The sequence below is a fragment of the Linepithema humile genome, chromosome 3, assembly GCF_040581485.1.
Source record: "Linepithema humile isolate Giens D197 chromosome 3, Lhum_UNIL_v1.0, whole genome shotgun sequence".
In the NCBI taxonomy this organism is placed as follows: Eukaryota; Metazoa; Arthropoda; class Insecta; order Hymenoptera; family Formicidae; genus Linepithema; species Linepithema humile.
Window position 1 is genome coordinate 11,216,727 of NC_090130.1, and position 18,598 is coordinate 11,235,324.

The 18,598-nt window shown below is 33.4% G+C and overlaps 2 protein-coding genes across 3 annotated transcripts in view; one reads left to right on the forward strand and one right to left on the reverse strand.

The window, feature by feature from the left end:
• The window catches only part of LOC105679073 (serine/threonine-protein kinase dyf-5), a 142,153-nt gene that overhangs the window by 76,756 nt on the left and 46,799 nt on the right, over window positions 1–18,598 (reverse strand). The gene's annotated exons all lie outside the window — the stretch shown is intronic.
• Window positions 8,528–18,598, forward strand: part of Ent3 (equilibrative nucleoside transporter 3) — a 30,971-nt gene continuing 20,900 nt past the window's right edge. For both annotated transcript variants that reach the window (XM_067351531.1, XM_012361942.2), the window contains exons 1-6: window positions 8,528–8,941; window positions 9,497–9,651; window positions 9,807–9,935; window positions 10,156–10,230; window positions 10,867–11,090; window positions 11,329–11,440. In XM_067351531.1, the coding sequence (XP_067207632.1) occupies window positions 8,772–8,941; window positions 9,497–9,651; window positions 9,807–9,935; window positions 10,156–10,230; window positions 10,867–11,090; window positions 11,329–11,440 (865 nt within the window). In that variant the 5' untranslated portion in view covers window positions 8,528–8,771. The remainder of the gene's footprint in view (window positions 8,942–9,496; window positions 9,652–9,806; window positions 9,936–10,155; window positions 10,231–10,866; window positions 11,091–11,328; window positions 11,441–18,598) is intronic.

Genomic DNA, 18,598 nt, shown 5'->3' on the forward strand with positions numbered 1-18,598 from the left:
TTGGATCCGCCATTTTGTATTTTTGAAAGATAACTTTAGATTTGTATACAGTAACCCAAAAAACGCCTTAATACCAAATTTTATAAAAATCAGTTAATTTCTTAAATTTTTGGCGGCCATATTGGATCCGCCATTTTAGTTTAGACTCATGTGACAGTGCACAGATAAACAGAGTACTCGAAAGTGTTAATTTGAAGAGAAAAACGTCGAATGAATAATCGCTACACTTGAATAATTACCGTTTTTATTATTTTTTTTCGGTTTTCTGAAATTTTAAGTGATCCAATTGAATTTGATAATTTTGCCACGCGCCATTGGAAAGCTTACATTTTTCTGTAAATTTTAAGATTTTTTCAAAAATTTTTAGATCAAATAGAAAATGGGCAGCATGGGTGTAAAGTTGAGAAAGAATGCCCCATATATAAAATAAAAAATAATACAATGAATGCATATACATATATATATTTATAAAATAAAAAAATGAATTAAAAGTGTTGAATTATTGCCCACTAAAAGTGATAGTTTTTGTTAAATTATGTCTCAATAAATTTTTGTGTTCTATCAATGTAATTACTTTACCTTCGTAAGCTAATTTTATTTGAAAATAATAAGTAATAATTAATTTTATTATAGCAAATTTATGGTTTTCTAGTATTTCAAGCTCTTTAGTGTGTGTGTCAAAATTAAGAAATAATGTATCTAATCTTAACACTACATGTCATTTTAGTATCGAAAGTATCCACCACTTAGGCGATGGAAGCGCTACAGATCTTCATTACAGCATAAAAACACCACTAGCAGTCCATACTTATATAGTCAAAGTATGTAGTTATGTCATTTTGTGTGTGATGGCCTTGAAGGCCAATGTCCACGATGCTAGAAATCGGTTCAAGATCTCGGTCCGAGAAACATATAGGCCCGTTTCTACCAACTTTACCTAATCGGCAGTTTAGCAAACCCTCAGTTAAGCCTTGTGTCCACGATGCTAGAACTCAATCCGAGATCTCGGTCCGAGTCCTCGAACAATAATATTTATACTTGGCTGAATATAGTTAGCGTTGTAATCGAGTTACGATTCTTTACGATGATTTTCTGATCTATGTTATATTGCCAAGTTGGTTTATAGATATCATCAAGTGATGCACCGCTTGATTTCGAATATTTTATTTTATTTAGATGGTCCAGATATTGTGATCTTAAATTATTAATTTTTTTTTTGCAATTTCAGTTGTTAGTGGTTGTCCTGTTAATTCTTTGTACTGATTACAGATTATCTGTAAAGCTTGATCTCGTTTCATACGATTATAATAATCAACACTTTTTGTAACATATAAACAAGAATGTTGTTGATATAACATTAATAAAATTTTAACATTTTCCTTATTATCCATTTTTTATTATAAAAGAAGTTTTTTCTGAAAATCAATTTTATATATTATTATACTTTTCTTGAAAAATAATATGTATATATAGGTTATAATATATTTTTAATGTCTAATTTAATCTGCATTAAAACTAATAATAACTACTTATGTAAATCTTATTAATTATTAATCTTATTAATTAATTTTATTTAAGAATTATATTTCTCTTATTTTTTCAATTCTATAATTACTTACTAAAATATTATTTATATTGTTCACAGTATCTCGTATCACTATGGGTGTTTACGATAATTCAAGTTCGAGTTAGTTTCACTAGGACCGAAAAATGAGATAGACATAACCATCTAGAACCTTTATGATTCATGACAACTCGACGCTGTCTTGTATTGCTTGAGTTAAATTCATTGAATTTGTTGAGTTTATTGAGCAAATTTTATTGTAATAGAAAAATGTCAACTGCAAATCAGTCTATGAAAGAAACAAATAATGTTGGTATGTATGTTGGTATACCTCTTTAATAAATTAATAATAATATAATTAATAATAATAATAAATGACATTTTTCTATTACAATAAAATTTGCTCAATAAACTCAATAAATTCAATGAATATAACTCAAGCAATACAAGACAGCGTCGAGTTGTCATGAATCATAAAGGTTCTAGATGGTTATGTCTATCTCATTTTTTGGCCCTAGTGAAACTAACTCGAATTTGAATTATCGTAAACACCCTTTAAGTATCTTATATTTTGTCTTGACAGATAGTAAAAGAAACTAGTAAAATCTAATAACTCGCAATAACTCGTACCGAAAAATGGGACGCAACGCATTTTTTCGTTTGAGCATCTTATTCGAGTTTTGCATCCAAATTCATAGCGTTTTCGAATAAACGGGGTTTGAACGATCTAGGGTTGATCAATCACTATTTTACTATAAATGCAAGTCTTTCATTGGTGGAGAGGTTGCAATGACGTCATTAACCAATCTTGGGTCGTTCAAATCCTGTATAATCGAAAACGCTATCAGTGTGTACATGATCCGAGTTCTAGTAACTTTCCCTCAGTCCGAGATCTCGGACCGAGTTCTAGTATCGTGGACACAAGGCTTTAAAGGTACAATTTCATGGAGCGTGTTAAATCAAGATTTTTTCCCCCACTCTGCTGGTATTATGACGAGGGTGGAGCTGAACGCACTGCAGATTTTGAACGCCCAAGATCGAATAGACGATCTTTAGATTGGAGACGGCAGATCCCAAAGGCGGTACATTCAACCGTATGTTGATATGTGATGTGGTGTAACAAAATGTAAAAGTATGGAACAAAATAACGCAGCTGGATTTAATTTTTCAAGTGTGTAATCGGGAAAATGTGGTTATAATAACGTCCCTTTTGTATTTAATATAACTATTTAAGTTTCAATTTTTTTTCTTTAACTTGCGACGACTTTTCCGTCGGGCAGAAGTAGTCCCGTCGGTAAGCGTATCAAACCTCGTTGCTTTATTTACTGGATGTTAACAATTTCGACAATTCTTATGATTGGGCGCCAGGCGCGGATTAACGCGCCGCACGAACAAATTACGTCAAAACAATATGTTATTTATTTGAAAGCAACGGCGATAAGCGCGACTAGCCCACTCTACAACTGGCAGAGGGGCGAGGTTCTTTAGAGAAGCTCAAGACTGATTTGGGAGAGAGGAGTCTGAAAGAAGTTGATTATTAAGAACACATTTATTTAATAACAAGTAACATTTAATCCTTTTAATTAGGTTAAATAAGGTTGACGCCGGTTGGTAGGCGCCTTAACAGTCCCGCGAAGGGGAGACATTCTTCTATCGCTGTGAGAGGCTTTAGTATTTGGCTGTTCGACTCGCGGAAATCCGCGTACTCTCGTCTCACACGGTATAATATTCGGCGTGCAAGCTCGATCACTCTCATTAAATATAGTTGGTACGATTAACTCGACTTTAACCTTTCTCTTTAACGGTTAGCCTACAATACGAGTTCTGTCTCAATATTATTCTCACAGTTCGGATAGTAAACGCTCGACAGAAGGCCGAGGCGAGAAATACGCGATAGGCTAACTTCAAGACTTTAACGCTCGGTACAGCAATACATAAATCGACGCGAAATTGTTACCCACAAAAAGACATTATTCCATATAAAACGACTGTCGGCTCGGCAGCCCCGAGGGGAAAGAAGGCATGGCGAAATCTTAATCTACAGAAGCGGTAGTCAGCGGGGCCCGGCCGAAATCTAACCTCGCACGATACCGCGAGACATCTCGAGACGTGCTATATTCTTTACGCAAAATATGCGGGTTCTTAATTCCGCGAGGCTCGGGCCGCCTGCTGATACCGCTCTTACCGCGAAGTCGAAGTGGTGGCCTTACAAATCGCTGGTACGCCCGTTGTGGTCCTCGAGGTTCCGCCTAGGTTGCCGACTCGCCGAACAGTGACGACAGCGAGGCTCGCCGGACAGCGGTGACATTCCGCGCATCGTCCTGCGCATGTAGATCCGCGCTATCGATTAGCGCTACTTGATCCTTCGATATATCTAGCGATCTCGATCCTCGCGTCGCTCCTCGATATTTCGGCCCTCGGTGACGCTTTTCCGAGGTGACCCCGGTCTCTCTCTTTTGGCAGCTGCCGTTAACGCCCTTCGTGGCCTTCTCCGTTTCCGGATCCGAACCTTCTTTGAATCGGTCGGGAACTGGCCAGGTTCCGACCGGATTCTTCTTTCCTGGCTCGTTACAACAGCTCCTTGTTCGGGTACTCCACCCCGGGTCTTCGGCGTGTGAGAGCGCGCTTCCCTCTCGGGCGTCATCTCTCTCGGTGCGTTCACCGGCCTCGATATGCTCCGTATCTGAAATCGTAACTGCGGTAGCGACTGTGTCTGGAATCGAATGATATTTGCAAGGGTGTTTTTACTTGCCCTTATCCTGGATCCGTCTGCACGCCGTCCGGGCCTCCGTCGTCCTGCCTGCTGAGTCCTCGCAGGTCCCACGAAGGCTGCTCCACGGTAATTCACAATATGGGAGTTTGGCCACTCACCACGACTCGCTTAATTCGCTACAACGCAAAATCTAAAATCTCCAAAAGAGAATTAAGAGGGAGAGGTCGTCGCCCCCCGCGGTGGGGTCTCCGACCTCAAATTTCCCTCCTCGATCGGGCTTTCTCGCCCTTGTGACGGACGTCAAAAATGTCACGTCACAAACTCTATTCTGTAGTTATAATTTATTGTAAAAAAATAAACTCTTGAAAAGCTATCATTAATTTGTAAATATAAAAATACTAACTGGGGGACTCATCGCATCGCCGACAATGGCTCTGTGCTTCTATAGACGTCTATATTCGTTGATAAGAAATTGTGTTTGTAACAATGAATGTATATTTATGACATGTTGTTTGTTTCATTGGCAGCAACCAATATGTTGGTTATATTATCAGGCATTTCGCAAAATATATAAATGTGCAGAATTTAATGACGTATAAAATCATGAAGAGAAATAAAACTTAATTAGTTAATTAGATTAATTAAAATATTTGTTTCGCCAATTATTTGCAGTATATACTAAGCTAACCGATTTCAACACTGAATATAGTATCGATTTTATTGGGAAAATCCGGATTCAGAACGCTCTATGAAAACGATAGGGGAGCTTAGAGACTAGATATTCAAATCTGAATATTTTCAGCCCCACCCTTGTCACAATACCAGCGGAGTGGGGGAAAAATCTGGATTCAACACGCTCCATGAAATCGTAACTTAATATACGTTATGTATAGTATAACGTAACGTAAATAGCAGAGAGAAAACTGAGAGTGGACATGCCCGCATTTTACGTGTTTCCGTGGGTTAGCGCCTCTATGTGCACAAAACGTGCACATTGAACTACGTATCCAATGCCCACGAATCCCGTAGGCAACGTCCACGACTTTTTGGTTCCGATATGTGCTATATCTACAAAGTGTTGGTAATGCATACTTGTAAAACATGATTATGTATATCAGCGCTCGGAATTAGTTGCACATTTCGGGCCAATTCAAAAGACGACACCTCCTGTTCCTCCACTACCGCCCGGCCGCTGGCGGTCGAGCCGCCGATAGCTCTGACGCAGGAGCGTTTTATATAAGAAATAGGCTCGGTTGTTGAGGCACCTCTCAAAAAATAGTAATATTTTCTTTGCTACATAAATAATGTTTATTTTCATTAATAATTAAATATATATATTATGTATTAATGAAAATAAACATTATTTATGTAGTGAAGAAAATGTTACGATTTCCTGAGAGATGCTTAAACAATCCAGCCTATTTCTAATATAAAACGCTCCTGAGCCAGAGCTATCGGCGGCTCGGCCGCCAGCGGCCGGGCGGTAGTGGGGGGACAGGAGGCGTCGTCTCCAGAATCGGCCCGAAATGTGCAACTAATTCCGAGCGCTGATGTATATCAATCAGATTTGAAATATAAATACACACGTATTGTAAATACATGTATTGTAGCATTTACTTTTGCATTTACAGTTTATTTAACAAAAGATCAGTTATTTTCAATAATCTGTAATTTGAAAATGTACATTTAAATTATTTTAATAAATTACTTCTATAATTTTGTGTGTGTGTGTGTGTGCGCGCGCGCGTGTGCAAGCAAGTGTGCAAATTGTGTACCGCACAAAGTTTCATTTAACAATTAAGTTTTAAAATTTAATTCTATATTCTTAACACTACACATACATAAAATTTTGTATGCTTGTTCTGGAAGACTTTAATTTCTTCTAAAACAAATATTGTACATCAATTGAAAAAAACCGTGTCATAAAATTTGAAACTATATTGGTCGGATCGAATACTTGTTTATTTTTTAAAATATGACTGCCCTAAAAATTGCCCTTTTTAAAAATTGTGTATTTACCAATCCTTTATAAATCAGATATTGTCAAAAATTATTTTAAGAATATCTTATTTATAAAAGATTGGTAAAAATAAAAATATGCAACCAAAATGAATGAAATAATGAGACAACAAAAGGCTTTTTGAAATTTTTTAATTTGGAAATACATAATTTACAGTTCAATATAACAGAATCGTAAAAAAAATTTGAAACATTGTGGTTTATAATTACAGAAGAACAGGTCATAACAATTCTTTACACGTTTTCACGTCACAAAATTATTCGCTCACGCTACGAACCGACTAAAACAAATGCAGTCTACAAACTTCGATGGGTATTTGTTTCTGATTGTTGCTTAAGATAGTCAGTATAACATAGAAAAGCATTCAGTAAGCATCGATTTCTATTTTATTCTATTTCTATTTCAAAACAAATTTCTCTTTGTTTTAATCGGTTCGTAGCGTGAGCGAATAATTTTGTGACGTGAAAACGTGTAAAGAATTGTTATGACCTGTTCTGTAATTATAAACCACAATGTTTCAAATTTTTTTTACGATTCTGTTATATTGAACTGTAAATTATGTATTTCCAAATTAAAAAATTTCAAAAAGTCCTTTGTTGTCTCATTATTTCATTCATTTTGGTTGCATATTTTTATTTACCAATCTTTTATAAATAAGATATTCTTAAAATAATTTTTGACAATATCTGATTTATAAAGGATTGGTAAATACACAATTTTTAAAAAGGGCAATTTTTAGGGCAGTCATATTTTAAAAAATAAACAAGTATTCGATCCGACCAATATAGTTTCAAGTTTATGACACGGTTTTTTTCAATTGATATACAATATTTGTTTTAGAAGAAATTAAAGTCTTCCAGAACAAGCATACAAAATTTTGTGTATGTGTAGTGTTAAGAATATAGAATTAAATTTTAAAACTTAATTGTTAAATGAAACTTTGTGCGATACACAATTTGCACACTTGCTTGCACACGCGCTCGCGCACGCACACACACACACAAAATTATAGAAGTAATTTATTAAAATAATTTAAATGTACATTTTCAAGTTACAGGTTATTGAAAATAACTGATCTTTTGCTAAATAAACTGTAAATGCAAAAGTAAATGCTACAATACATGTATTTACAATACGTGCGTATTTATATTTCAAATCTGATTGTTATACATAATCATGTTTTACAAGTATGCATTATCGACACTTTGTAGATATAGTACATATCGGAACCAAAAAGTCGTGGACGTAGCACGGAAGAGACCCAAAAGATCGTGGACATTGCCTACGGGATTCGTGGACATTGGCTACGTAGTTCAATGTGCACGTTATGTGCACATAGAGGCGCTAACCCACGGAAACACGTAAAATGCGGGCATGTCCACTCTCAGTCTTCTCTCTGGTAAATAGTATCGTAACGTATATTATAGATACATGCGCGCATATGCGCTTTACGGAACGCAGCCATTTATGCTTGTTTGTATCGTATTTGTGTATTTAGTTTTTTATTTTTTGAAAAAATAGTGATCGGTACATTGACTTAGCAATGTGCATCTCAGAGTTGTACATTGTGACAAAACAGAATATCTTTTTCACGTATGCATATATATTGAAAAATAAAACATATTTGATAATTAACTGTGTGAGATAGGCTTTTATTCGAACACTTAAAAATTTACCCTATTTAAAAAGATTTAAATTTCCTATTTGTACGATTATTGTACGATTAAAATACTTTTGTAATCTTCTTTTTTACATTTTTAAATCATTTACGTCTGTGTCTCAGTAAAAAAAATAATATAAAAGACTCTTAAATACATTATTTCGTTATTCACGAAATTGATGTACCTTGATGTTTAAAAGAGCGAAACATTGCGAATATAATCTTTCGACTGGTCTTTCTGCCACTTTACACAAACATTTTATACAAAAGGATGATTTGTAATTAATAAATTTGGTCTAGATGTCGATCATTACGGTTTATTTTCGGCTAATTGATTGGATTTAAATATTCAGATTAATACATTGACATTTGATTTTCAGTATAAACAATTATTAGATTGACAATATTAGATTGAGAAGAGAAATATGAAGAGAAACGTGCATTTGTACAAACTCGTACAAGTGTCTTTCTTCGTCAATGCGATGACGCGAAAATGCAACTGAATAGCAAGCGACAGCGGGCATCGGGCACCGGACAGCCGGAACTCGACGCGCGCAGAAATCAATTCCGTAATTGTTAAAGCATGCGCGCAAACGATGGTAGGACTCAATGTAGACTCAGTACGAGGAAATAAATAACGTAGTGATCAGGTGTGCGCGATTAAATAACTCTAGCACGGGAGAAGCGAGGACTCGCTTGGTGCACGCGAGAAGATTATCGAACGCATTCTTATTCGCATACCATGGATTCGTAGGAAGACCAAGCATCGATCTTTCTTTAAACTCTTCATAAATTTCTCCTCTTCTCCGGCAATATGGATGAAAACTTGAGTCGGGGATATGTCCAGCTAGGCAAGGCCAGAGGCATGAACGAATTCAAATTCTCAAATGGATTTACACATCTCTCACCGCCTGTTGACAAATGCAACTTTATTTATATGGCCCTGATTCTCGGTGGCATTGGTTTCCTTCTGCCTTACAACAGGTCTTACAACAACAGATTACTTTATATATATATATATATATACACATATGTTTTGTTGTGTGTGTTGATAATTGAAACAAATAAAAAATCTCTTGCTAGCATTATTATAGTTTTCTGCATTCATATAGCAATTTTAATCCTGCGTTTAAAGATAAAACGATTGATGGAAATTATTAATCATGCGTTACTTTACCGCGCGTGTTGACATCGATTCAAGTTACAGACTAAATAATACTGTCAAAATTAACGTAGTCTTTTATTGTTCAATACACACACACATATATATATATAGAGAGAGAGAGAGAAAGAGAGAGAGAGAGAGACATGTTCATCTTTTCAATAATAAAAAATTAATAATTTTTTGAATGCAATCTATTTTTTACTTCTATAAAACTTGGAAAAAATAGATATATTAAAATTATATTCTTCAATTAATTTTCAATAAGTTTTAACTCGTCAGATCTACACTGATAATAAAGTATAAGCGGATTTATATTCAAGTTTCATGAAAATCTTTACAATTTATAGTGACAATAGTGTCATTGTTTGTTACAGCTTCATTATAGCAGTGGATTACTTTCAAGCGAGGTATCCAGGAACTACTGTGATATTTGATATGTCTGTCGTATACATTGTTATGGCTTTTTTTGCAGTCTTTGCAAACAATATCCTAGTCGAAACTTTATCGCTGAATACGCGAATTACATTCGGTAAGACACATGAAGAGAGATATCAAATTAATCAAGATATACACATATACGACATAGTAATTGGGATGAAAATGTGTCCACAATCATAATATAACAAAACTCTAGAGGAAGAATATGTAAATAACAAAAGATATAATTTAATCTTTAATTTTTAGGATATCTGGTATCTTTTTTCACTCTGAACTTGGTGGTGATTTGCGAGATTTGGTGGGAATTATTCGGCATTGCAACTTCTTATAATATTAATTTACTTGCTGTCGCGATAGTATCACTTGGATGTACAGGTATAGTTGAAGAAATTGTTATTGATTTAATATTGTGTAATCGCGAAAAAGTATCCAAAAAATATTGCAAACGCATTCAAAGTTTTCCGATTAATTAATAACCGCAACGTTGCAACTCTTATTTATTAAATAAATATTTTACAAATATTTTATCGTTTGATAAATATTTAATGAAAAATCAATTACATTCGCTAATAAACACCATTGCTTTGGTTTATAGTTCAGCAATCGAGTTTTTATGGATATACATCAATGCTTCCTAGTCGATATACCCAAGCTGTGATGACTGGAGAAAGTAAGTATTACACAATAATGTTTTGTAAATAATTGGAGTGGGTTTTTTATTATAAGTAAAAAGTTAATTTATTATCTTGGCTCTATTATTATTCAATAATTATTAGGAATTCAAAGTTATGACGAGCCGAGCTCGGTACAATTGCTCACTTTCATTTATAGTTAATACTCTATTTACACAAACGTTTCGATCATTCGGGTTGTGGTCATTTTTAGTGTGTTTAATTACATCTATCCTATCAGTTTTTTTACATAATATTTAATCGCAGCAGTTAATCCGTTTTTATTAGTAAAGATATCTAGAGTATCAGTAGTTTACTTAAATTATAAAATAAAATTAGAAAATGGAGGATCTTTTCTAAGCCTCAAGTTGTACAATTAAATGATGACGTATTGTTTGTTGTTCAAATATGAAATAGACATTATTTTAACAGAATTTTAATTTGGAAAACTTAATCGCCAAAATATCAGATATCTCAATTTGATAATTTTGCTCGACTCAATTTCATTAAGAAACAGTTCATCATATTATTCATCATATTATAATACAAACAACAATGTTGAATTTCTTTCAAGTTCTGTTACACATATTGTATATGACGTATGAAAAAAAAAGAATTTAATTGTGCGTTTCTAGGTTTTGCCGGCTTTTGGGTGTCAATCAATCGAATAATCACAAAATCGTTGCTCAACGATGAGCGTGGTAATACATCCATGTTCTTCATTTTGTCGAATATGACAATCCTATTATGTTTCGTGCTAAATATAGTAGTGCAGAAGACCGATTTTGTGCAATTTTACATAACGCTATGTCAAGAGAGAAATCGGATCACATTAGAACCAACGGAAGATGTTGGTTTGGTACGTAAACAATCAGATCTTTCATTAACCTATGTGAAATTTGCATTGAAAAGTTTAGGAATAAAGTAACAGCCAGTATTTTGTGTGAGAAGAATGGAGGATAAACAATCATCTTTTAGTCAAGTTACTTGATTCTTCTTGAAATGGTGTATAGAACAATTATTGATGTGAAATAGATATTTTGTACGTAGCAATATAATAATTCATCCATTAATATAATCGTGTTTTTATTAAACAGATGGATCCATTAGATCAAGTCAGCGATCCTTCGAGAGGACAATATGGAGTGTTGAAAATTCAAACGAGTCCGTTGGGAACAGAATCCGCGAGTGCAAGCGCTGATTTGAATAGTAAGATTATTAATTCTTCACAATCTGATAGTCAGGAGCGGCGTAACGCACTAAACCAGTATCAGATTATGCAATTTATTGCAACAATTCGTATACGATCTAGTAAATTACTAGAAATGCCGTGTGCTGTATGTATTTTTAGTTTACTAGATCGCATGCGAATTGCTGCAACAAGTTGCATAATCTGATGCAGGCTTAAGCATGGCATGGGAGCGCCTCTTTAGTCAAACTTAATTTTTTATCAAAAATTTTTAATCAAAAACTTTAATAAATAAGTTAATAGAGCCGGAACTTTGACGTGCTCAGTTATTTATTTAATGAAATGTACAAACGTTTCAGCCATTGTACTTGGCCTTTCTCAATGTACGATAATTAATAACATCTAGATAACGCAACTCGAAAAACTGCATTTGGATTATGAACTAAACCGTTTAGTTTTTTAATTACGCACGCAACTTAACAATCTACCGGTAAAGAAGAAGAAACGAGAATGTTCTCTATCAGATGCCATTGTGAAAATCTGTGAATGTTACAGAAGTCAACCAATGTAAGCGTATAAATACATGTACCTTTATATCATCGAACTCGTTATTTGTTTCTCAATAAGCGTAAAAATTTCTTTCTATATATTCGTCAATTACAATTAAAACAATAACATAACTCATAGTCAACCTTGTTAGAATTATAATAGAAACAAAATTAAGAATAATTCGCGTTTAAAATCTGAATAAGAAAAAGAATAGATAAAAAGGCATATACCTCAACTCTTACCGGGCATACATTTTGTAAAAAGAATGTCATATTTAAAGGTTTCCGATTTAAAAATTATGTTATCAAGTCCCTTAAAAATTTTTTGTTAAATCTCATGTATAAAATTTAATTTTATGTCATTTCTCTCACTAGTGTATTCGCCGACGTTACGAGAAGGACAAATCGGAACGTGGAACCATACTAAGAATCGAAGGAAAGAAAGAAGTAAGAGAGAAAAGGGAATATAAGAAAGAACGGGAGTTTGTCACAGACTGGGAAATTTCTTAATCGACAAGTAACTATCAAGTAAAAGTTTGGTATCGCTTTACTTATTTATTCCAGTATTCTGTCTTTTAATATAAACCATTTCTGAAATTAATCTTTTATTGTACGAAGGTTCTCTATCTAGTATTTCCACCTTGTCCCATTCAAATTCATGTTTATATTCTAGTCTATGATTCAAAATTACTGACGAAGATCCGAATCTCTTCTTAATATCTGACTGATGTTTTTTGATTTTGATTCTTAATTGCCTTTTTGTCTGTCTTATGTATGTCGCGTCGCAGTTATGGCATGAAATTTTGTAAACTACATCGCATTGGTTTATAGGGTCTAATAAATTACTCCTCTTTTATGCATTAATGTGAAAAAAGCTCAAGTACCTCCCAGAAAACGTCAGTTCGTAAAATAGGTCAAAGATGATTTTTCTATTTTCAATAATAACCAAAACATTTAAAAAGTTGATGTGATTGTCAATTCCTATTTCTAGAGTAAACTTTAGTCGTTTATGTAATGAGTTGAAAGTATGTAATATGTTATTTAAATGGTCTTTTTCAGCGGCAAACAAAATATCATTACGTATCTATAGTAGAATATTAATTGATAAGGAAAACGTTCTACGATTATGTTTTCCATATCCTGTAGTACAATGTGCTAATAACACCGCTAATAACGGGGAAAGAGGAAAGTCCATAGACGTGCCAAAGATTTGCTTAATAGAAAACATTATTAAAACTAACAAACGTGGAATTTAAAATTGAGTTAATCCCATTTAGAAATTCGTTTTAATGGCATTGAAATGTTTTTACTAATTAAACTCCATATTTTTGAGATACTATCTATTGCTACTTTAGAATGTTTGTGAATAAGGATACTACACCTAATGAAGCCAGGCAAATATCTGAGTTAACTTTTTCCATTTAACTTTTTGACCAATTCCATATTATTTTCTAAACGACTATTTGGATTTTCTTTTGTACATAGTTTTGTGTAAAAATTTTGCAAGTGTATAGTGGGCTGTTTACAGAAGAAACTATTAATCTAAATCTAAAAGGGAATGGTTTGTTTTATGAATCTTCGGCAACCCATAAGTCCTAGGCAATATTCCATTAGTTTTTATTAGACACCTATAAATATGACTTTCAATATATCTTTTCTTTTTCCACCTAGACAGGAGAGAACGAAGATTATCAGTTAATTTTTTAGTAAGATTTTTTGCAATTATTTGATATGTGTTACTATCGGATAGCATCTCAATCATTTTTGTTGTGCTCACTCAGTTCTGCTTAAGGCTACTATGGTGTTGCCTTTTTCTGCTTTCGTAAACAATTTATCCGGATTTTCCCTTATGAACCTTTTTGTGTATTGAAATCAACTTTACAACATGTTATCATTCCTGTTATTGTTAAGTTTGGATTTACACATATCGTTAATAATCGAGACAATATCATTTCTAATCGAGCATTGAACCTCATTATTACACCTTTCCCAATTCATCTTTATGCTTTTTATGAATTCGAAAGAAATTACTCTCTTATTCGTTAATGACAAATTAAATCAGTCTCCTACTTGCAATAAAAAACGAATTTAAACGACTTTATTCGGAATAGGTGTGCCTCACTTTGTGTAAGGAAGTAATTAAAACAAAGACAATTAAAAACCAGAATCAAAGAACATCGGTCAGATATTAAGAAGAAATTCGGATCTTCGTCAATAATTTCGAACCATAGACTGGAATATAATCATGAATTCGAATGGGACAAGGTGGAAATACTAGATAGAGAACCTTCGTACAATAAAAGATTAATTTCAGAAATGATTCATATTAAAAGGCAGAATGCTGGAATAAATAAGTAAAGCGATACCAAACTTTTACTTGATAGTTACTTGTCGATTAAGAAATTTCCCAGCCTGTAACAAACTCCCGTCTTTTCTTATATTCCCCTTTCTCTCTTACTTCTTTCTTTCCTTCGATTCTTAGTATAGTTCCACGTTCCGGTTTGTCCTTCTCCTAACGTCGAGAAATACACAAGTGAAAGAAATCACCATGACATTAAATTAAATTTTATATATAAGATTTAACAAAAAATTTTTAAGGGGATTGATAACATAATTTTTAAATCGGAAACTTTTAAATATGACATTCTTTTTACAAAATGTGTGTCCGGTAAGAGTTGAGGTATGTGCCTTTTTATCTATTCTTTTTCTTATTGAGATTTTAAACGCGAATTCTTAATTTTGTTTCTAATTCTAACAAAGTTGACGCCTATGAGTTATGTTATTGTTTTAATTGTAATTGACGAATATATCCCATACAGCACAAAACATTGCATTTACATTGCAGCAATGTTACAATTTTGCAAGTTGCAATGTAATATTGTTGAGAAATTATTGGAACATTGAATTGTAATATTTCATGAGAATGTGACAGCAACATTGCAAAAACATTACAAGAGCAATATTCGCTAATCGCTACCCAGGGAGAAATACAGGTCGAAGAAACGTCTAATAGACATCTAATAGACGTCTATAGACGATGTTTATTAGACGTTTCTTCGACTTGTATTTCTCCCTGGGTAGTTCGTTCGTTTACCGCTATGCGACGCGCGTTGCAAAATCTATCTTGTATTTAAGTTTTAGTCATAATGATATAAAACTTCCAAAGAGTAACTAGTAAGATTAAAGACCTTAGTAACTATTTTTATTAGTTAAATTTTTCTGATACGACCCTAACACAGGGAATTCAGATATTGAACTGATTGTTCAGAAATCGGACAGATAAATGTCCGAATAAATAAAATTATATACAACATTATTCTAAGATTGCAATAACAATGCATTATTGCAAATTCATTACATTGCAATATTACTGTAATATTTCGTTACAATCTTCCTAAAGGCGGACATTTTAATGTTGTTGCAATCCCACAGCAATGATGCAACAACATTTTGCAGTAAATTTGCAATATTGCAACATTGCGATGAAAGATTGACGCAATGTGTATGCAATCTTTGTGTGCTGTATGGGAAGAATTTTTACGCTTATTGAGAAACAAATAACGAGTTCGATGATATGAAGGTACCCAGGTAGCACATGTTCGTTTCATATACGTTTCATATACGTTAAATGTATCCAATGTTTCTTAACCGTTAAGCATCAATAAGAAACGTTTTTGAAACCATTCAACAGAAACATTTTTGAAACCATAATTTAAAAACGTTTTTTTCACGTTTTTAAAAAACAGAAAAAAATAAATGTTTTTAATTCAAAATTATGTATACGTATAAGCACTACAGAGACTACATGTTAATTTCTATTTCCAAATGTGCGAATACTAAAGAGGGCATTGAGGTTAGAATTATCGATTCTCATGTATAGATCATAACAGTGATGCGATGTTTCCTACCGGGTTCCTGGCTTCTGAGCCCCACACAAGCGAAAAGAGCGTACATGTGCTGAACGCTTTGCGCAGCATATGTACGCACTTTTCGCTTGTGGGGCTTGGAAGCCGGGAGCCCGGTAGGAAACATTGCATCACTAGATCATAGCCGTTATGACATGACTTATGACTTGATCTATTTCGTATCAAAATGCCGAACGCCAAAATTTATACCAAATATCTTCGCACTTCTGCGGCAAATAAGGTGAGTTATATATATTGAAATACAATAATAATATTATAATATAATATTATAATATTATTATAATAATATAAGGCTCTAATAAAAATATCAATTAATATTAGATGAAAAAGGCAAAAAGAGTCGTTGCTAGTTATTCATGCAATATATTATACCATATATTATAAAGACAAACGTTTCGACCTATATTAGGCCTTCATCAGGCCTTCTTACAGATATTTTTAAGACATTTGTGCTACCTGGGTACACATATACATACCCAGTCAACAAAATGTTAGCAACCTGCTGGCAGTTTGCGAGCAGATTCGCTCAGAACTTGGCAGCAAATACGGTGCCATCTGTGTCCGCATTAAGCTCGTGTTCTGTCGACAGAAACTGTCGACATAGATTGACAGCAGATTGGCGGCAGAAAACGAGCAGGATCTGCGCAGTGTAATTTGTCGGCAGAAATCGAGCAGAACCTACCGTCACAATTTAAATGGAATAGCGGCATTTAAATGCTTCAATACAATTTTACACTTCTCGTTTTGCTTATTAAAAGTAGTAAATGAGGTATGTAAAGTATATAATATATATTTGCTTTATTGGGACAAAAAAAATACTTATGTTTTAATAAATTTATTAGGCAAAATCTCGAAATCACTGGAATATCGGGTTAACTCGCAGCGCATTTTCAATTTCAAAAATTAGTTTAATATTCTGAATCTTTTATGGGGATTGTATCAGATTATTGTATTAAACTGTTAAGCTTTATTAAGCCACTGGCCACATTTTATATGCACTGTAGATGAATTTTGAGTACGAGTTTATATATGAAGAAACACGCCGCATAGCGGCAAACAACATCAAATTGCATTGTGCAGATTTTGCTCGATTTCTGCCGCCAATCTGACATCAAACTGCATTATACAGATCCTGCTCGATTTCTGCCGTCAATCTGATATCAAACTGCGTTGCGCAGGTCCTGCTCGGTTTCTGCCGCCAATCTGCTGTAATAATTCCGAGCAAATCCTACTCGGTTTCTGCTACTGATCTGCTGTCAAATTATGTCAACAGGTTTTGTAACATTTCTGCTGACATTCTGCTATCATCATCTGATGTAACAGATTTTGTATACAATCTGCAGTCTTTCTACTGACAAAAATTTGTAGCAGACGTTTGGCAATATCTGTTCGAACAGACTTTGCTGACTGGGTATGTATGAATGCATTATTTTATTAAATCCGTCAAAAAAGTACATTTTTTTGCGGATAAAAGAAAAAAAAACTCTTTTTTGATTGTTTATTAAACGTTTTTTTGTCGGAAAAATAACGTTTCTCTTAACGTATTTCGAGTTGACATTTTTACCAATGAGAAACGTTTTTTAGAACCGTTATGAAACGTTTCAAAGAAACATTTGTGAAACGTTTCTGAAACGAACATATGCGTAATTAAAAAACTAGACGGTTTAGTTCATAATCCAATTGCGGTTTTTCGAGTTGCGTTATCTAGATGTTATTAATTATCGTACATTGAGAAAGGCCAAGTACATTGGCTGAAACGTTTGTACATTTCATTAAATAAATAACTCAGCACGTCAAAATTCCGGCTTTATTAACTTATTTATTGAAGTTTTTGATTATTAAACAATATAAGAGCCTGTCACGTAATTTTATTGTTAATTTTTTAGTTTGTCTAATTTGAGTAATTAAATTTAATTTTTTAATGAAATTTAATTTTTTTTTTGTAAATAATTCTATCTTAGACAATACATAGAAAGACAATCACTATATATCTTAGAAAGTTAAGAAAAATCGACACTTGATATCGAAAGAAAAATTGGTAAATATTCACATAAGATCAACTTCAAAAGTCAATGACCTTGACATATGTTGTCAAGGACATATCCCCAGGTAACAATCGGGGATATGTCCTTGATAACATATGTCAAGATTATTGACTTTTGAAGGGGTTGACCTTATGTAAATATTTACCGAAAAATTTTAAAGAGCATAGAAAAATCGAAATAGAAGCATATTGTGAAACGTATTTGAAAGAATATATCACAATTGGTCGTATTAAAATTAGAAAAAGCAGAATTATTTAATGTACATAGTGTATTGTTGTGTAAGAAGGGGAGAAAACGTTGATTTAGAATTTGCGTGAAAGTGCCGAACAGTTTAGCGCTGCCGTTGTAATAGTACACACAGAATAAAGAGTGAGGCCAAGTTTCGCCCCTTTTTTATTGAAATTTTTGTACTTTGAATATTCCAATAAGTGATACATGGAATTGATATATAGGAATAGAATAAGAATCTGAAGTCTTGATATAATATTATTCTCTCAGCCGTTTGCAACTCACAAAAATAAAAAGCTATTTCTAAACCCAAAATATTTTATTTTAATTATAAACATTAAATAAAAGCAAAAATTGTAGAAAAATGACACAAGTTGCTGTTTGAATAAACTTGAATTTGAATTGAGTGCGTCAGTCGAGCAGATAAAGCA